We start from the raw sequence: 21,570 nt of genomic DNA, 5'->3' as shown, positions 1-21,570 counted from the left end.
ACACCCTATGATCTGGGCCAGAACCCATCTCCCCTACACCCAACCCAGGGTCATCCTTCGACCCCTATCCTCCACCGCTGACCCCTCCACTCCTCTGTCCACTATTAATATCTCCTCCTTCAGCTGGGCATCGATTTCTGTCTGATCACGCTTCCGTGGAGCGCCTTGGAACGACTTTCTATGTTAAATGTTAAGCGCTGAGGGAGATCCACTGGTTTTCTTAAATTCTGTCCTCTTCCTGTCAATTTGATGAGGACCGATATTGTGACATTTCTATTGCAAAGCGTGGGCCCAGAGTAAGCTATCTGGGGAATGTACTATCCGAGCACAACTCTATCGCGGGTGGTTGTGTGTCTCTCTTTAACTGTAAGGTTTTCTGTGCAGCTCGGGGTCACATCTTGTGTTCGTGCCATCACTGAGGGATGTCCATCACGACTTTGTATATCCTCAGGCACCGTTCTACTGCTTCGAGCCGTCCAAAGAGGATAAGCAGGTATTTTATCTTTTATCTATCCTTCTCTGCAACATTTTTGCGTCCGTCCTGACCGTCATCGCTTAGTGTCAATTCTGAGCTTTCTGATTTAATTCATTCACGGGATGTGGGCGTCGCTGGCAAGGCCGGCATTTATTGCCCATCCCTAGTTGTCCTGATAGCAGTTTGATACAAACTAGGCCACTTCAGAGGGCAGATAAGTCGACCATGTTGGCATGAGACTGGCGTCACATATATTCCCGATCTGGGTAAGGACGTCAGGTTTCCTTAATGAACCAGATGGGTTTTTACAACAATCCGACAGCTTCGTGGTCACATAAGAACATAAGAAATAGGAGCAGGAGTAGGCCAATCGGCCCTTCGAGCCTGCTCTGCCATTTAATAAGATCATGGCTGATCTGATCCTAACCTCAAATCTAAATTCATGTCCAATTTCCTGCCCGCTCCCCGTAACCCCTAATTCCCTTTACTTCCAGGAAACTGTCTATTTCTGTTTTAAATTTATTTAATGATGTAGCTTCCACAGCTTCCTGGGGCAGCAAATTCCACAGACCCACCACCCTCTGAGTGAAGAAGTTTCCCTTCATCTCAGTTTTGAAAGAGCAGCCCCTTATTCTAAGATTATGCCCCCTAGTTCTAGTTTCACCCATCCTTGGGAACATCCTTACTGCATCCACCCAATCAAGCCCCTTCACAATCTTATATGTTTCAATAAGATCGCCTCTCATTCTTCTGAACTCCAATGAGTAGAGTCCCAATCTACTCAACCTCTCCTCATATGTCCGCCCCCTTATCCCCGGGATTAACCGAGTGAACCTTCTTTGTACTGCCTCGAGAGCAAGTATGTCTTTTCTTAAGTATGGAGACCAAAACTGTATGCAGTATTCCAGGTGCGGTCTCACCAATACCTTATATAACTGCAGCAATACCTCCCTGTTTTTATATTCTATCCCCCTAGCAATAAAAGCCAACATTCCGTTGGCCTTCTTGATCACCTGCTGCACCTGCATACTAACTTTTTGATTTTCTTGCACGAGTACCCCCAGATCCCTTTGTACTGCAGTACTTTCCAGTTTCTTGCCATTAAGATAATAACTTGCTCTCTGATTTTTCCTGCCAAAGTGCATAACCTCACATTTTCCAATATTGTATTGCATCTGCCAAATCTCCGCCCACTCACCCAGCCTGTCTATATCCCCTTGTAGGTTTTTTATGTCCTCCTCACTCTTTACTTTCCCTCCCATCTTTGTATCATCTGCAAACTTTGATATGTTACACTCGGTCCCCTCCTCCAAATCGTTAATATAGATTGTAAAGAGTTGGGGACCCAGCACCGACCCCTGCGGAACACCACTGGCTACTGGTTGCCAGTCCGAGAATGAACCATTTATCCCAACTCTCTGCTTCCTGTTAGATAACCAATCCTCCACCCATGCCAGAATATTACCCCCAATCCAGTGATTCTTTATCTTGAGCAATAATCTTTTATGTGGCACCCTGTCGAATGCCTTCTGGAAGTCTAAATACACTACGTCCACTGGTTCCCCTTTATCCACCCTGTACATTATGTCCTCAAAGAACTCAAGCAAATTTGTCAGACATGACTTCCCCTTCATAAAGCCATGCTGACTTTGTCCTATTAAATTATGTTTATCTAAATGTTCTGCTACTGTCTCCTTAATAATAGACTCCAAAATTTTACCCACCACAGATGTTAGGCTAACTGGTCTATAATTACCAGCCTTCTGCCTACTACCCTTTTTAAATAAGGGTGTTACATTAGCAGTTTTCCAATCTGCCGGGACCTTTGCTGAGTCCAGAGAATTTTGGAAAATTATTACCAAAGCATCCACAATCCCTACTGCCACCAGCTTTTTATTTCCAGATTATCTTTAAACTAAATTCAAATTCTCAAACTAAAATCCCACAGTGGGATTTGAACTCATATTCTCCAGATTATTAGTCTAGGCCTCTGGATTGCTAGTCCAGCAACATAACCACTACACTACCTGAATGGTCCATTATATTTCATTGACTCTATTGAGAACCCAGTGAGGTGGAGGGTGTGGCAGAGCCCCCAACAAATGGTAATGCACAGAGCAACTACTTAGCGACCAGCACATTTCTCACTTCCCAAAGCCGTAATGTACCAGCAGCTAACAGATTTCAACCAGGAACACGTTAAATGTGGAACAGCGCTAATAGACTCAAATGCCTGTTGTTCAGGGGAGTTTCAAAATAAAATTAAAGCTGGACGAGTGTTTATCAGCAACCCAAAGTACAGACACCTGAGACTGCATTTTTCTCAGGCCCATTATAGCTCCCTCTGTGCCTCAAGCCCACCGAAGGGCCCAGCCTGGTTTGCTCAGTGTCTGGTCTGGCAGATCAGCTCCATTTCCTGAATGCTGTTTGATTCTTCTTTAAAAGTGCAGGCAATCTAGTGCTCGTGGAATCGGGTGATAGCTGGTCCCGATAGTCAGTGAGCCTCAACACCCGCACACCCCTGTACCTGTGTCTAACACACTGGCAATGCTCCCCTGCCCTTCATACACAAAGACCATTGTCCTAATGTCCCCTCATTCCCATGGCATTGCTCACAGTAAGATGATTTGACCGAGGCATTATTCCATGTGTCACACAAAGTATTATTCTGCTGCTACGGCGGAGGTGTGTTCACGTCTGTCCCTTTAAGGCGACAAAGGCTAATTACTACAAGTAAACAGCCTGAAGCCTGAAACTTACTTACAATTTATTGACCCCCAAGGAATTTACAAGCAGCTACTTAACTGGATTTCCTCAGGGAGTACTTGAGCAGTAGCCTTAAAGGGGCATGCAACTTTATCATGTACTTCCCACATCATAATGTTACCCACGTGAGCTGCAGCCTTGTCTCCCCCACATCTTTGTGCACAGCAAGGTCCCACAAACAACAGTATGATAATGACCGGATAATCTGTTTTAGTGATGTTGGTTGAGGGATAAATATTGGCCAGGACACTGGGGAGAACTCCCCTACTCTTCGAATAGTGGCCGTTTATCTTTTACGTTCACCTGATAAACCGAGGCCCCGTCTGCCCTAATGTTTCACCTGAAAGACGGCCCCTCCAACAATACAGCACTCCCTCAGTACTGGCATTGGGAGTGTCAGCCTGGATTATGGGCTTAAGTCTCCGGAGTGGGACTTGAACCCACAACCTTCTGACTTATTACCCTTGTGCTTTGGGGACGGGGGTGAAAATCGTCATCTTTGAATTATTTTCCTCTGTGAATTTTACACTCTGCAACATTAGGGAGGCCCGTGCTGCCGTTTCAGGCACCCTGTATCAGCATCGAGCACACCCAGGTCAGGTTCGGCACAGCTTGGATCCAAGTACCCAACTCGGAATTGGAATGAAGCTTTCCCGGCTCGTTTCATTCATTTTTAACTCCTTTCCTGTTGGGACCCTTAGTCAGCAAAGTAAGGAAACTTCCAGCCTGGACTGGATTTGAAGCCAGGTTCCAGAGGTGAAAGACCAGTGTCTGATCCACTGTCCAACCCAGTAACCACCCCACCATCAGCACTCATTTAACTCCCAAGTGGTTGATTGAGAGTAACATTGGCAGGAGAACGGGAGCAGGTTGCCATTAAACTCCATAAGATGAAACAGCTTGGCAGGAGGGAGCTGGCTTTCAGTTCAAGAATGTCCCAGTTTAAAGATTTATTAGCAGGATGACCCCCTAATACTATTGAGCTCTGGAGCCATTTTATTGTTCCTGTGCCAGCTCAATTTCTTCGGGTGCTAGTCAGGAGGACGTGGCCATTTCCTTTCTCCTTTTTCCCATTCCCACAGAGCCGGGTAGTGACCTTCTCCGTGGTGTCTCTGTGTGTCTGTGATCACTCGGTGGAAGGTGGCCTGTGGTGATTTGCCTTGGCAGCGTGGCCAGATCTCTAATTCTAGATCTTTTGAGCTCTTGTTCGTCTTAAGCTCTAAATATGTTGTCCTCTCTTTTCCCTACCCCCCCCCCCCCCCACCCCAGCCTCTCTGCATCCTTGCCTTCTGGGTTAAATTAAGAATCATGATGTTGACTCCCAATCCATTTTTGATGGGATTAGAACTATTGCTCATGTGGAGGATAAATACCAATATGGACTGGATGGGCTGAATGGCCTGTTTTGTGTTGTAATTTCTACATTTCCTATGGATGGGAGAATTCTTCTAATCTCTAATCTTGCTTGAGGCTTGTGTATTGTGCTTGTGTCCTCAAGTTCTGTGTGTACTGTGTAATGTAAATGACCTCATCCAAAACTTTTGTTAGTCCAAGGACTAATCAGGTCTGTTGTCAGTCCCATATCTCAAGGTGATTGAAAGGACGGGGATACTGAATGTTAGGGTCAACTGCAGACAGGCCATACTGGAGGAAAACTGCATGGGGGAATTAAATTACAAGTGTGTTTTTTTTTTATCCCTGATACCTTCTAGGCTCATGTATGAATAATGGCCAAATGCATGAGGTGCCAGAGCGAGCCTGGTGCCTACAGAACTGTATCCCAGCTAGAGGGTGGTGCCTTCAGGGCAGGAGGGGATAATATTGAGACAAAGAGAGTAAAGATCTTTATCCTTGTGTATTTGCCTCTTTTGACAGCGTGTCCACTTTGTCTCTGATCCCTGCACACTGAATATCAATGGCGTGGTCTTCGGAGTGACATCGACTGATGTTCTGTTTCACATGGGTGCAGAGGAGATTAACAGGTACGTGGGCAGCAGATTACATTCTTTAAACAGAAGCTGCAAATGCACCAGAGAGTCCCATTGAATCTCTATTTATCTGTTGCTGAAACCCTCATCCATGCTTTTGTTCCCTCCAGACCCGACATTCCAATATCCTCCTGGCCGGCCTCCCACTTTGCACCCTCTGTAAACTTGAGCTTTTCCAAAACTCTGTTGCCCGTATCCCAAATTGCACCAAGTCCTGTTCACCCATCACCACCTGTGCTCGCTGACCTACGTTGGCTCCCGGTCTGGCAACGCCTCGAATTTAAAATTCTCATCCTCGTTTTCAAATCCCTCCATGGCCCCTCGCCCCTTCCCTATCTCTGTAACCTCCTCCAGCCCTACAACCCTCCGACATCTCTGCGCTTCTCCAATTCTGGCCCCTTGCGCATCCCCCACTCCCTTCGCCTCACCATTGGCGGCCATGCTTCGGCCGTCTACTTCCCAAGCTCTGGAATTCCCTCCCTAAATCTTTCTGCCTCTCTTTCCTCATTTAAGACACTTCTTAAAAGCCACCTCACCTGTTCTAATGTCTCCTCCTTTCGCTCGTTGTCAATTTCTGCCTGATTACACTCCTGTGAAGCACCTTGGTTTTTTTCACTGCATTAAAGGCGCTATATAAATGCAAGCTGTTAATCGGTGGGAGAACAGTGCTGGTTGCCTTGGGGATTGAAGGAGAGTTCAGTGGGAAGTAAGTGTCAGAGTGACATCATAGCTGGAGCTCTTGGAGGAAGTACAGGTTATATGAGAGACCTGCTTCGGGAGTTCATGATGAGGGTCATCAATTTGAAATTATTACTAACGGAGAGGAGTTGAGAGAAATGTCTTTACGCCAAGGGTTGTTGGAACATATAATGTTTTTCCACAGGGAGTGGTTGAGGCAGAGACAATAGCATCTTTTAAAGGAAAACTGGATATTTGAAGCAGAGAACAATACCAGGCTATGGGGAGAGAGTGGGGCAGTGGGATTAGTTTTGGATTGCTCGAGCAAAGAGCTGGCATTGACGCAATGGGCCAAATGATTTCCTCCTTTGCTGTAAATTTCTCTAGTTCTATTGCTAGTTCTAGTGTGTATAATCTAGTAAACTGTTGATGTGTTGTTGGTGAATATAAGATGGCGATGGTGTTGAAAGAAACTCATTCCACAGGGCTACCTAGTGGTGAGAACCTGCAGCTGCATGGTGACACTTGACATTGAATGGGAACTGTTGACATAGCAAGTTAATATGGTAAATTTTGTCACGGTATTGGGATTAAAAATCATGACAAATGAAAATAAGGTTTGCGGGCATCCTACACGCAAGAATTTTACTAATATGTAGAAATGTGTGTGCATATAAGAATAAAGGAAGAAATATATAATTTTGTCAGACCCTAGATCTATTACAGTAACTTCCTCAAAGTAATCTAGGAGTCTGGCCAGGCAGGATTTTTCTCTTCTGAGTCCATGTTGGCTGCTGTTTACTAATCGGGGCCTCTCTCTCTCTCTCTCTCTCTCTCCCTCCTTAACATCTGGGTAAGTTCTGAAAGTCATTAAACCAGAATTGACAAGAGAGTATTTGGGGAAGTTGCCATTTTGGCAGCTGAGTTTTCCGAGCCCTGCGATCCTGCTGTCGGGCACTCTGTCTGTGCAGCTCTCTCCTGTTTAGCACGTCCCTGCTTTCGTCTGCTTGGAGATACAACTTGGGTATTGCAGCTGTTTAATATCTATCGTATTGAGGGATTGCTGTTAAAAGTTTATCTTTTATAAAACCTTGTAGGTTGTGTCACCAGGGAAATTAGCATCCATAATGTAGATAGCTTGAGGGAGAGCAAAGAGTCAGATGTAGTAATTCTTTTAAAATCTGAAGTATGTGAAGAATGTCAGGATGGTGAAGGTTAATTTGTTAGTTTAAGTTAGGTAGCAGCTTTTCCCTCACGTTGCTAGCCTTGTGTCCCCCTCCTGAAGGTGTTTACCCTCGCTGGGTTAATGCTCAATGGACACTGCCTGCCCTTGTGTGTGGGGCTGGGTGGTGAGCGTTGGCAACAGTTGGGGGACAATCCTGTCCTCGTTTCGTGTGTGCCATAGTTATTTCCCAGTAGGGGCCTCTGGAAAGATGATCAGGGGTAGGAACCCTGGCTGATTTCCCTCCCTTCCCCTCGGTTTTCCACAGGTCTCTGATTCTGCCGTCAGGATCAGAGAGCAGGGTTTAGTAGCCTAATCTTATGGAACAAGCACTGTTCTCCCAAAAGCCTCCAGTGTAAAAGCAGCTTCAGGTCCCTGTGAATAAAAGGTGTTTGGACACCCCTGTGATATAAGGAAGCTTCCTGTTCCTCATCTGCTGCTGAAACCCTCATCTATGCTGTTGTTACCTCTAGACTCGACTATTCCAATGCTCTCCTGGCCGGCCTCCCATCTTCCACCCCCCATAAACTTGAGCTCATCCAAAACTGCTGCCCGTATCCCAACTCACACCGAGTCCCATTCACTCATCACCCCCTGAGCTCGCTGACCTACATCGGCTCCCGGTCTGGGAACGCCTTGATTTTAAATTTCTCATCCTTGTTTTCAAATCCCTCCAGGCCCTCACCCCTCTCCCTATCTCTGTAACCTCCTCCAGCCCCACAACCCTCCGAGATCTCTGTGCTCCTACAATTCTGGCCTCTTGTGCATCCCCCGATTTTCATCCCTCCACCATTGGCGGCCGTGCCTTCAGCTGCCTGGGCCTTAAGCTCTGGAATTCCCTCCCTAAACCTGCCTCTCCTTTAAGATGTTCCTCAAAACCTACCTCTTTGACCAGGCTTTTGATCACCTGTCCTAATATCTCCTTATGTGGCTCGGTGTTTAATTTTGTCTGATTTACGCTCCTGTGAAGCGTGTTGGGACGTTTCACTACGTTAAATGCGCTATATAAATACAAGTTGTTGTTCTGTGCTGATTGATCCATTCAACCTATAGTTATCAGATTTAATCTTTAGAAGGTCAATTCAGAGCGGATAAACAAGTCACTATAAATACATAACAGGGCAGTAATCCAATCGAGAGGACGCCATCTAAATTCCTCAGATTAGATTGCAACTATCAATTCACTGAGAGAAATCTGCTATCCTAATACCTACTAGACAGGGAGGTTTCCTGCCTCTTCCCCCGCCCCACCTTCAATTTCTTTTGGCCTCTCTTGAACGAGCTGTCGCTAGGGATGCAGTTTTTCAGCTGCCTCCAATGCCTTGCTCAAGCGGCTGCTCATGTGCAGGCCTGGACGTTGAGTCAGGGACATGATGGTCGAGCCTCAACCTGCCCTCATGCAGTGTCCACATGTACCTGCTTTTCAGCCAGGGTCACCTGATGGTATTAGCAGCCCCTGTCTGATTGTTCCTTTCCTAGTCCAGGGTGCGGAGACCAATTGCCATCTTGGCTGAGATGAGGTAACTTGGCATTGACCAAGGATTGAATCTGGAGACCTTATGTTGTGTACGGTCCAACTACATCACTGAGCCAACGGGTAACTCAGCCTGGACTTTCACAGAGGATGGCAGGAGAAGGCTTAACAGTTTTGGTTCTGAAATAATTGTGTTTGAAAGCCTCCTCATTGTTTGGTGTTTTTTTTTGCCTTGTTTGTCCCTCTCCGGTATTTGTATAAAATAGCTGAAGTTGCAATGTCAAGCTGTCCCACTGTCTTAAATTAACAAAAAATAAGTAGGAAAGTAACAAGAATGATACAAAACAGATGCAGAAAGGGCTGAACTGCAAGTATAACATGACTAATATCAAGTCCTTGCCAATTCCAGCCTGCCTTTCCAGTCTTTAGTAAGCTTATAATTAATGGTGTTCTGAGTGCTGTAAATAAACTGCATCACTGCAAACTTTGGGTTCTTTAGAAGGGGCGTTTGTTTCCAACCTCCTATTGACAGTTTAATGTTGTTGAAAGAAAGCAGAGATGAGAAGTGGGATGATCCTATCGCGATCAAAACAACCTTGCAAAAGTTGAGGTGGAGCCTGTGACCCGCATGTGTGATGAGATTCCAGACATCAGCCTTGCTGTTGTGAGCAGACAGTAAGTGAGGCAGAGTGGAGGGAAGGGAGAGTGTCACCTTCTGTACCTGCTAACTGACCTCCCAGATAGTCTGGGATCTGCGGCACAGTGATCGCGTTCAGCTGCTAATCTGCCCTGGCCCTTTAAGGGTGCTGTGCTGTGAGAAAGTGGTCCTAAGTGGGTCTGGAGGTCAGTTACAGGATTATTGTTGGAAGGTTTTGCCGAGTGCTTGTAAATTTACAGCTCCTGGTCAATCCGCAAACTTCCCTCAACAATAGAAATGAACCTGCAATTGACCGTAGCATGAAAAGACTCATACTTTCTCTTTTTTTAAATACTTTGATGCTAAGAAGTGGAGTCGGGAGATTATCAGAGCTGTGCCTGTCCTTGCCTGATGTCCATACATGCACCTTCCAGGAGGGGTAGTGACCCGTAACAGGAGCCCTACACCGCCCCCACACCTGCCTCTGTCCCCTCACCCAGCCCACAGCCAAGGGATGCTAATGCTGCTTGTAGTGTCCTTCCCGCAGCCGTGGCTAAGATCAGCTAACTCGACGCAAAACAGGCCTGGTCCCTGTAGCTCGGGAGAGCACTTTCCTTTTCTTCATTATCAAATTCACAGGGTTCAGGTTATAATACCAAGGGAGGAGCAGGAAGGGGAAGGAAGCTATTTCTGAACTACACATCCCTGAAACAAGCTCTCTTAATATAATCCCACCGAGAAACACCCTGCTGTAAGGGAATGAACCCTAATTAATCGGTCTGCCTGTGGAGCGTTTTTTTTTCTTGTGTGGGTGGGGAGGGCAGTAGAATATTCTGTTCACTGAAATGTAAAATAGTTGTGGAGGGGAAAGTCCGAAGGAAGTAAAAACCAATCGAGCCCACTCTGCCCAGAGCCCTTGTGTGATTATTCTCTCATGGTTCTCGTTCCCCCACCTTTCGATCCCTTTAAGGAACAGTAAGCCCCTCTGACGGGGGGGAAATCAAGCAGTACCTACATTACAACAGCGACTACCCTTCAAAAATACTTCATCGGCTGTAAAACGCTTTGGGACACCCCGAGGTTGTGAAAGACGCTGTATAAATGTAAATCATTCTTTTTACCGTTAATATCTCTATTATATTCAATCCCCCTTCTCAACAAATATTGATTAAGCTTCCTTTTAAAGGATTCTGTTTGGTGCTGGTTGAGTATTTCATCAAGGAGGGGAGAGGGAAATGCCAACCAATGAGTTCACTAATGGCAGCTCCTGTGACCCCTCGCTCTTGGTTAAATTGGACTGTTTTATCAGCTCCCCTGCCACTGTGGTAAAGTTACCGTCTCTGAGCCACACAGGCCAAGAAGATCAAATGTTCAATCCTTGGTCTCTGCTGTTAGCTATTGTAGTAGCGGTGCTGATTGGGGAGGGCGAAGATCAGCCCATGGTCATCCTTACTGGATGTGTGTCGAGCTGGACACAAGGTGAGGACAGGAATGGGCTCGCCTGTATAGAAAGAAAGATTTGCATTTATATCGAGCCTTTCACTACCTCAGGACGTCCCATAGTCACTGTTGTAATGTAGGAAACACGGCAGCCAATTTGCGCGCAGCAAGATCCCACAAACAGCAATGTGGTAATGACCAGATCATCTAGTTTTTAGTGATGTTGGTTGAGGGATAAATATTGGTTCAGGACACCGGGGAGAACTCCCCCTGCTGCTCTTCCAATAGTGGCCATGGGATCTTTTACCTCCGCCTGAGAGGGCAGATGGGTTTAAAGTCTCACCCGAAAGACGGCACCTCCGACAGTGCAGCACTCCCTCAGTACTGGCACCGGGATTGTTGGCCTGGATTATGGGCTCGAATCTCTAGATTGGGGGCTCGAACCCACGACCTTCTGACTCAGAGATGCGAGTGCTACCCACAGAGCCATGGCTGACTTTAATAGTCAGCAACTATGACTAAATCCTCTCTCCTTCCCTGCCTCCCACCCACACCAGCTGACAGGCACTGAGGCCAGTTGTGAGATGTCAACTGCTGCCTCGGCCGAGATCAGCTTACTCAGCACCAACCAGGAATAGAGCCTGGGACCCTGTGGTCCGTGTGGACGAGAAACACCCACTTTACCCTCTTGGCCATCAGGGCAGCTCCACTTCAGTGCTGAAGCCGGGAAAATGAGATGTTTCTCCTTTTCTTGCCTCCCCAGCACAGCGGGGAGCCCTGGAATGGTACAACGTGTGCTGGAATAATCACGCTCTGGGAGAAGGAAACCCCTTCACATTCCAGTATCCCGTGTTGTGCTAATGACATTTCTGGCATGTATTATCTCAAGCAACAAACTTCCTGAGAAGCTATTCCTGGAGAGGTGGCCCCATCCATCCTGAAGCAGTTGCTTCCTGTATTGGGCTGGACATTGGCTGAATTCTTCGGGCAGCTTCGAGTTACGAAGCTTTGCCTCTGTTGAATCCATTAGGTGTAAAGTGAACAGCACAGCTTTGCTGTCCTTGCACTGAGTGTCTCCGAATTGGGCGTAACCCAGCTGTTTAAAGCTGGAGTGCCCCATGGACTTCTCCTGTAATGAACTAGATTAGTGTCAGACCACAGTGAACCCTGGTGTTAAGCTGAAAGGCACGGTATCGAATCAAGCCTCTCAGAAAGATCCCAAAGCACTTCATAATCCAATGAATTTTTTTGGAGTGCAGTGACTGTTATGTAGAAAGACTGAACTGGCTGGGTCCAGAAAAGAGAAGGCTGACCTGATAGAGGTCTTTAAAATAATGAAAGGGTTTGATAGGGTAGACGTGGAGAAGATGTTTCCACTTGTGGGGGAGACCAGGACTAGGGGCCATAAATATAAGATAGTCACTAATAAATCCAATCGGGAATTCAGGAGAAACTTCTTTACCCAGAGAGTGGTGAGAATGTGGAACTCACTACTACAAGGAGTAGTTGAGGTGAATAGTGTAGATGCATTAAAGGGGAAGCTGGATAAACACATGAGGGAGAAAGGAATAGAAGGATATGGTGATAGGGTGAGACGATGAGGGAGGGTGGAGGCTCGTGTGGAGTATAAACACCGGGATAGACCAGTTGGGCCTGTTTCTGTGCTGTACATTCTATGTAATGTAGGAAAATGTGGCACAGCAAGATACCACAACCAGCAATGAGATCAATGACCAGGTGATCTTTTTTGTGTGGTGTCAGTTGAGGGAGCAGTATCAGCCAGGACATGGGGAGAAATCTCTGCTCCTCTTCGAATAGCACCATGGGATCCTTAGTGCCCACTGAACCACTGGCGTATTCGTGCAGAGCCTTGCTTTAATGACTCGTCCAAAGAACGGCACCTCCAACAGTGCAGCATTCCCTCAGTGCTGCACGGGAGTGTCAGCCTATATTGTGGGCTAACATCCTGGATTAGGGCTTGAACACACGACCTGCTAACTCAATGTGACCAGCTGAGCCAAACTGACACTTCCGATGCCCCTTACAGCCTTCGTAGTTCCACCCTCTGCCTGTCTTTTTCACTTTCTCTCTCCTGCGAATAAAAGTTCCAGTTTCTTTTTCCTTGCCGTTTGAGTATTTGGTCAGCACCTCACTTGGGTAGTCTGGCTGAATTTGGGCAAACATTTGGGGGGGGGGGGGGGAAGGGGGAGTATTGCATAGGATGACAGTTGGCATACATAACAGCCAGTGCGGTGGTGCAGCAGGTTACAGAGATTATAGATATGAAGAAAGGCTTGATAAAATTGAGGCTTTTTATAATTGGAATGGAGAAGGTTAAGAAGGGAACTAATAGAGGTTTTCAAGACTCTGGAAAGGTTTGAGAGGGTGAATATGAAAGATTGGTAACAATGGGCATGGACTCCTCACTAGAAGAACAATGGGGAAAGTTAGAAGAAAGTTTTTCACACAGAGGGTTATTAGGACATGGAATGCTTTACAAGGGGCTGTTGAGTCAGGGACTCGAACATCACTTAAGAGGGAATTGCATAAATATTTGTAAAGGAAGAATATAAAAGGAGACAGGAAATGGGATTAGAGTTGGCAGTGCTATTGATGAGCTGGCACCAGCACAGGAGAGATTGGCCGAATGGTTCTTGAGCTGGAATTTCCATGGTTCCTGGCCCTCGCATTTATTCGGTGAGGTCATGTTGTGGTCTTGGGCTTATAAGCACGTGGAGCCAGTGACTCGTTTACGCGCTGACATTGTGCATCTTTCCATCTTCAGTCCTCCAGGAGGATCAGACCGATTTACAAGAATCCTCAAGCACATTCTGACCCAGAGAAGGTGAGAGAATAATTTTTACCACCCCCCCACCCCCCCCCCCCCCCCCCGCCCTGTTTTTCTTCCCTCCTCTCCTGAAGGCACTGACTGATGTTGAGGTTACTGGCAGGTGCGTGGGAACACCGTCAGCTCCAAGTCTCACACACCATCCTTGGACATATATCGGCCGTTCCTTCACGTCGCTGGGTCAAAATCCTGGAACTCTCCTCCTAACGGCACTGTGGGAGAACCGTCACCACACGGACCGCAGAGGTTCAAGAAGGCGGCTCACCACCACCTTCTCAAGGGGCAACTAAGGGATGGACACCCACATCCTGAGAATGAATTAAAAGACTGGCGATTTTACCTAAGACCTTCTAGTCTGTGTGACTTAGGGGCCGCATTTACCCACTGTGCCGGTGGGGGAGCTTGAATTTGTGTTAAACAAAGGATGCTGGATATTTGTTTGACGACCACGTGTTCCCTTTCTCGCCATTCCGCAGTTACTATCCTCTCTACCCTCCTGCGGAAGAGATGAACATAGACTATGAGTGCTTCCAGCTGTATGCACAGGTCCCCGTTACTCCAGATGTTTTCATCGTGCCCTCTGAGCTGCGCTATTTCATTAAGGTGAGCAAAAACTGCCTGTGACTGTTGGTGTGTGACTACTGTCGGTCTGGTAATGACTGCGTGTGACTGACGGTGTGTGACTACTGTCGGTCTGGTAATGACTGCCTGTGACTGACGGTGTGTGACTACTGTCAGTCTGGTAATGACTGCCTGTGACTGACGGTGTGTGACTACTGTCGGTCTGGTAATGACTGCGTGTGACTGACGGTGTGTGACTACTGTCGGTCTGGTAATGACTGCCTGTGACTGACGGTGTGTGACTACTGTCGGTCTGGTAATGACTGCGTGTGACTGACGGTGTGTGACTACTGTCGGTCTGGTAATGACTGCGTGTGACTGACGGTGTGTGACTACTGTCGGTCTGGTAATGACTGCCTGTGACTGACGGTGTGTGACTACTGTCGGTCTGGTAATGACTGCGTGTGACTGACGGTGTGTGACTACTGTCGGTCTGGTAATGACTGCGTGTGACTGACGGTGTGTGACTACTGTCGGTCTGGTAATCACTGCCTGTGACTGACGGTGTGTGACTACTGTCGGTCTGGTAATGACTGCCTGTGACTGACGGTGCAGTAAGATGTTTATAACCCCAGCTAAAATAAAAACAGGAAGTGGGTACAGTCGGTTAGACACTGACCTTTTACCCGAGTTCAAATCCAGCCTGATTTTCTCTGTCTGCTGGATGGCTCTGCTTGACATGAATTTTTCAGCCTCAGCCCAGTTCCCAGCAGACATGGATACACAGTGTGACATTGCCCTTAATTCAGCAATCTCACAGAGACACCGTAGGATGGCTGGTGCATGAAATGAAACGGTAGGGGCATTGAGGTTGGGACGGAGGAGAGGGAGTTTTACACAATGTGCCTGTTTAGAGCAGTCTTAAAGGCACAGGCCAGCTTAGCAGTGAAACATCAAAACCCTGCTTCAAACCCCGGACTACCCATGAGTGGTGCCATGGGAGATCTGCCAGCTTATGTGAAAATGTCTTATAAAAGAAAGAAGGACTTGCATTTCTACAGCGCCTTTCACGACCTCAGGACGTCCCAAAGCGCTTTACAACCAATGAAGTACTTTATGAAGTGTAGTCACCGTTGTAATGTAGGAAACGCGGCAGCCAATTTGCGCACAGCAAGATCCCACGGGAGAACTCCCCTGCTCTTCCCGTAGTGGCCGTGGGATCTTTTGCGTCCACCTGAGAGGGGCAGACGGGGCTTCGGGTTTAACATCCCATCCGAAAAGACAGCACCTCCGACAGTGCAGCACTCCCTCAGTACTGGCACTGGGAGTGTCGGCCTGGCTTATGGGGCTCATGCCTGTGGAGTGGGGGCTCGAACCCACGATCTTCTGACTCAGGCGAGAGAAAGAGACCCCCACTGAGCCACGGCTGGTGGAGGGGCAGTGGCTACTGGTACCCGTGCGACCGTACCCCACGATGAACCCATGGCAGCATACTCACCCCCACGGCGAGTTTTACTCCCGGTCACTGTTTTGTAAACTTATTTCTGAAAGCACAGATGTGAATGGAGCCCGTTGTTGAGGTTCCTAAACGTTTGGCATGAAATCTGAATCTTTTGCCGTACATATAAACCCATTTAAACATTAACAGCCCTCTCCGTCGGGGCAGCCTAATAGGTACAGCGCTGGTATGGGTCCAGTAGCCCTCGGCTCCAGGAATCATGGCTTGACATTTTGCGAGGGAGTTTCAGTTTTAGGTGTTTACCCCAGCTCAGACGTCTGGAGAAAGGAAGGGGAAACTGAGTTCGCTGGGATGGCGGGAGGCTCTTCCGAGGAAGCAGGCACATTTTTAAAAAAATCTCTGTTGGTCACCTTGTGCTTTATCCAACGTCAGGATGTCCTGGGTTGCATCTGCATCAACCCCGGGAGGTTAACCAAGGGTCAGGTTGGTGGGACGTACGGGCGCCTGTTTGTGCAGAGACGGAATCCCGAGGAAGTGGTACGACGGACCCCCTGCGCGGCCGCCCAAGTGGTGAAAATCTGACCCTCCCAAGGCGTGCGGACCCTCGCATCTACCGGAGCTGCACGAGGACAACCAGATACGTCCTATTGAGGGGCACCTTGCTAGGCCGGGGGGTTGCAGTTGCGATTCCCCTTTGGGCCCTTCCAGTCATGCGCTGAGATTTCAATTGAGATCAAACAGGCACTTCATTTGCCTGAGACAAAGTACTTGTTGAAGCACGACCACGTCAGCCCCTGCAGCACTCTCCTCGTTCCTCCCCCTCTTAATGTGGAGCTACTGTGGTTTATTCATGTAAATAAAATGATATTATTGTTCCCATTTGTCTACTGCTGGGCTCCAGAGAGCTTAAGTTTTAATTTTGTGAGTCAAACGGTGACCTCGTGTCTCGCCTGCCAGGTGACTAGGAACACCTGGCTGTCGGTAAACAGTCCATTCCCCAGAAGGAAGGTAGGAGAAACATCTGCTCCTAATGTGTACCTCATGCTATATGTTATGGAGTGGCATCCATGCTGGGGCAAAAGAAATCTGTAACCTACGACAACTTGTGTTTATCTAGTGCCTTTGATGTAGTAAAATGACCTAAGGTACTTCACAGGAACATAATCACGGCAAAAAATTAACGCTGATCCAAAGGAGGAGACGTTTGGTCAAAAATAGGGTAGGATTTAAGGAGTGACTTAAAGGAGAACAGAGGGGTTTAGGGAGAGAATTCCAGAGCTTAGGGTCTAGACGGCTGAAGGCATGGCCGCCAATGGTGGGGTGAAGGATGTGGAAAATGCACAAGAGGCCAAAGCTGGAGGAATGCAGAGTTGGAGGAGGGTTGTAGGGAGGAGGTTGCGGATGTAGGGAGGGGCGAGGCCATGGAGGGATTTGAACACGAAGATGAGAATAATCGAGTAGCCGAGGCTTCTGAGGTGAAATTGTAAGTACTGCTGTGGGGGTCATCTGATAACATCACTGGGTAAATGTATGTGTGAGAAAAATAAACAGAAGCACAGACTGTGTTGTCTCATCGTCGCATCCCACTCCACTGGGTGATGAGAGACAGGATCATGCTTGTGATCCCCTGTGCTCTGGTAACCCCTGCCCCCAGTGTAGGTGGGCCGCCCTCACCAGGAGGTAGGGTGGGAACCTCGCTCTGAGTTGCTGTTAAGTGCTTCCAAGCAACTGATGCATTAACAAATTAACTTGCTGTCTGGTTAGTAGAATGTGTAAAGCATAAGGATGCCTGTGAATGGAGAGGTATAACAGGTGGGGGGATATATCAATGAAATCCTATCATCAGCCCACCACTAGATTCACGCAGACACCTTATTAGAAAGAAGTTGCGTTTATGTACCGCCGTATCCTATCTTTAGGACACCCCAAAATGCTTTACAGTGCATGGATTATTTTGAAGTGCAGTCACTATTATATAGGGAAACGTGACAACCAATTTGCACACAACAAATGATCAGTCAGTGTGTTCTTTGTGGTGTTGGTTGAGGGATGAATATTGGCCAGGATACCAGGAGAACTCCCTGCTGCTATTCCAATAGTGCCGTGGGATCTTTAACATCCACCTGAGTAAGCGTAAGGGCCTTCGTGTACAGTTTTATCTGAAAGCTGGCACCTCCAACAATGCAGCATTCCCACTGTACTGCATTGAAATGTCAGCCTATATTATGTGCTCAAGTCACTGGAGTGGGGCTTTGAACCCACAACTTTCTGACTCAGAAAACTCGAGAGGTGAGAGTGCTACCAACTGAGCCAAGCTGACATTTAATAACATTTTTTAGATGCCACTCTTGTGGGTTTGTCACAGTTCAGTTCCCCCACACTGATTTCCCCCACGTTTAAACTCCTGAGGATACTGACTCGTGCAGGGCTACAGTTCCGTGGATGATAACTGCCGTCTCGTCCTTTATCCCACGTGGGAGTGGGGAAAGCCAAGGCAGGTAATGTCCTCAGCTGATAATCTCACACTCGCACTTTCTAGCAGGGGTCTGTGGAGGAGCAATCGAGCAGGAGCTCTGACTAATATAACCTCCTCCCGCCCCATCCCTTGGTCGCAACTGGAGAACGAATTGAGGACCTTCGTGGACTTTAATGCCCAATTCCACACCAGGCTGTGCGTTTACTCTCAGCCTATCGGGACAGCCTGGTGGAGACCTGCTATCGGCTGTGACAAAGTAGAGGACGCACAGTAACCTTCACGGTATAACTTTGTCTCGCAGCGAAGAGGAAAGCCAGACCCCAAGATATAGGAGGAGGAAATAAAGGAACGCAGGTTCCGAAATAGGTTGAACAAACCACACGAGCCGAACCCTGAGAGTTTAATGCCTCAACTTGCCTTTTATATATAAATACCAGCCAATCAATCTGTGGTGTTACTCACGGTAAGAAAGAACTAATAATTATACAGTGCCTTTCACAGCCTCAGATGTCCCAAAGTGCTTTACAGCCAATGAAGTACTTTTGAAATGTAGTCACTGTTGTAATGTAGGAAACACGGCAGCCAATTTGTGCACAGCAAGATCCCACAAACAGCAATGTGGCATTGACCAGATCATCTGTTTTTGTAGTGATGTTGGTTGAGGGATAAATGTTGGCCCCAGGAAGAACTCCCCAGCTCTTCTTCCAATAGTGCCGTGGGATCTTTGACATTCACCTGAGTGAACAGACAGGGCCTCAGTTTAACATCTCGACCGAAAGACGGCACCTCCAACAGTGCAGCACTCCCTCAATACTGGCACCGGGGGAGTGTCAGCCTGGATTACAGGCTAAAGTCTCAGGAGTGGGGCTTGAACCCACAGGCAAGAGCGCTACCCATTGAGCCACAGCTGACACCATGTAGGGTACTGTGTTTCATCAGGACTGGGTCATTATGTTATGTATTGCATAATGTATTATACTCCTGCTAAGGTGGAACCGTGTGTAACTTCGTCTGCCCTTTAGGGCTACTAGAACTAAATAAGGAAATCCTGATATTAATTAGATTGACAGCAGTAAGAAATGACTGCACTTCTCTTTTTTAAAGTTTGTTTTGGCTCTAATAAAGTATAACTGAACCATGACAGACTCAAAACTTTTACAATAAGTTAGAAGATCTCCCCGTGAAATTGCTGTGTCGTTCTGTTGCAAAGAGGCCGATGCATTGGGTGGGGTGCAAATCTCCACTGGAGAGGATTTGGAAAGAGGTTTGGAGGAAATATCTTCAGAGATTGAAGTAAGTTATTATTAGCCCTTGAAAAATATAGTGTTTTGCTTACCCATTGCAGATGGATAAATGAATAAGTTTGCTCCCCCTCACATCCCATAAATAAATACATTTTGGTGCGTAACATGAGAGAGTTGCTCTTCATCTTTAATGTCCATCTATTTAGGATGTGAGCTTTTGAAAGTGCATGCCAAAGAATTATAAACAAATTTGTATCTCATAGGAATTGCTGGACGAGAAAAGACCCAGGTCCATCTAGTTCACCTTCTACCGTCCTGGTAGTCCCATGATAACAACTCCATTATCATTGTGACTAATCACTGCAATCGATCTCTATCAATGCGTCTCCAACAGACCCAGAGATGAGGTGAGGAAACCCCCAGTGGGGGAGAGCTTTGGGAATCATCGGTCCATTCCTCCCGAGCCTGTTACACTCACCACACGTCGTGTCTCAAATTACTCACTTACTGCATCCCAAAATGTTATTTTCCATCACCAAATTACTCTACAACAGTACTTAGTGTTACTAAAAGGTTCTGATTAAATATGTCTAAATGCAGGACTTTTATTCAGAACCTTCCTTCAAATGATGCAGTCTTTGCACAACCTTTTGCTTATATTAGCTTGTTTTTTGGGTTTTCAATGCACATCAATAAAAGAAATGCAGCTGCAGTAACCATTTAGAATCCATTACAAAATATAAATACAAATTGAACAAAGTAAATAGTTTCAAAGTCCAATGTTTCACTAGTTACAGATGTAACGTTCAGTATTTGCTAAATAAACTAACTGCTGATAGCTCGAATTGTTTTTCCGGCTATGTTATCTCATTTAAAAAAAAATTGGAAGAGTTCTCGCTTTTGATGTTTTTAGTTATATAGAAGCACAGATTCTGGTGACTTTCAATCCCTAAAGATGGTTTCCCAGATGTTTAGTCGTGTCTGTGCTCCGCCATCGCTGGACAGCGGAAGTTTACAAACCCCCGAGTCCAAGCATGCTGTGTGATTGACCGGTGTTGAGACCAACCCAGCTCATTTCGGAGAGTTATTGGCATGGATGCACGCTGGAAGATAAAGCCTGTTACTTTTGTTGAGCCTGTTCAGCTGACAGTGTTTGCTCTGGTAAGTCTCATGAACTCGAGCCCTATGCTTGCCAGGGAGGCACAAGCCTCCAATGAAAAACATTTTAGACACGGGAAATGCAGCTGTTCAGGTAAGTTTAACCCACTTGTAAATTGTGGAGAGCTTTTCTGACTTTATTACATTACAAACCTTATTTCCAGTAGGAAGTATCTCAGCTACTGAAAGATCAAGATGGCAGCCAAAAGGATTTACAACGAATATTTGAAGCAATCTCATTGGTTTCCTTTTTTTTTTATTGGTAGCTTTGGCTGATTTTTATTGCTTATTTTTAAGAAGTCCTTGGTAGTTTTAGAAGTTTACGCACTTGTTTTACCCGCTAGGGATTGGTGTATTGCAGTTTGTCGCCGTCGGGTGCAAACATGACACAGAGCTCGCACGTGAACAGTGATGGCTGAAGTAGGACAAACAAAACACGGGCGAGACATTGTTTTATATTTTTACATTTAAAATAATGTAAAAGACATTACTGTTATTTCACTATTTCAAGGAAGAGCAGGGGGAGTTCTCCCCAGTGCCCTGGGCCAATATTTATCCCTCAACCAACATCACTAAAACAGATGTGATATCACATTGCTGTTCGTGGGATCTTGCTGCGCTTCAAAAGCACTTAATTGGCCGTGAAACCCTTTGGGGTGTCCTGGGGTCGTGAAAGGCGCGATAGAAATGCAAATTCGTTCGTTCTTTGATGCGTGTGGCTTTTGAAGACTAGAATACTCGAACTGGAAGACTCGTGGCCCACAGGCCCTCACTGAGTTCATACATAAGCCCACTTGGGTGAGGTAGAGAGAGGCTGCCAAAGGCTGTGGAACCCGTACCCGAGAGGAGAGGAGGGGAGTAAATTCTAAAAATACAACAAACTGAAGGAATGAGGAATTCAACCGCTGGGGAGTTAACTGAGAATCTGCGCAATGTCCTAAATTAATATTTTATGGCCTCAGATAGTTTCCATCTGGAATTTTTAAAATCTAACTCATTGTTACTGAATATTTCTTAACTCCCTAAAGGGGCGATTTTAAGTATTTGGAAATGTTGACTTAATTTTCAAACTTTTTATGTATTAAATTTCTCAGACAGCAAAAAAAAGAATGAACCATCCCATTACTTGCTGCTCTCCTGCACC

The 21,570-nt window shown here is 46.7% G+C and overlaps 1 protein-coding gene across 1 annotated transcript in view; it reads left to right on the top strand.

Moving 5' to 3' along the window:
- pola2 (polymerase (DNA directed), alpha 2) overlaps positions 1–16,423 on the top strand; it is a 35,209-nt gene extending 18,786 nt beyond the window's left edge. The window contains exons 14-18 of the mRNA XM_067975532.1: positions 385–493; positions 5,117–5,223; positions 13,466–13,525; positions 14,005–14,131; positions 15,981–16,423. Coding sequence (XP_067831633.1) covers positions 385–493; positions 5,117–5,223; positions 13,466–13,525; positions 14,005–14,131; positions 15,981–16,130 — 553 coding nt within the window. The 3' untranslated portion in view covers positions 16,131–16,423. The remainder of the gene's footprint in view (positions 1–384; positions 494–5,116; positions 5,224–13,465; positions 13,526–14,004; positions 14,132–15,980) is intronic.
- Positions 16,424–21,570: the final 5,147 nt, after the last annotated feature.

The sequence above is a fragment of the Heptranchias perlo genome, chromosome 43 (assembly GCF_035084215.1).
Source record: "Heptranchias perlo isolate sHepPer1 chromosome 43, sHepPer1.hap1, whole genome shotgun sequence".
NCBI classification, from domain to species: domain Eukaryota; kingdom Metazoa; phylum Chordata; class Chondrichthyes; order Hexanchiformes; family Hexanchidae; genus Heptranchias; species Heptranchias perlo.
Note: the sequence above shows the minus strand (reverse complement) of the source record. Positions and strands in the feature narration are given on the sequence as shown.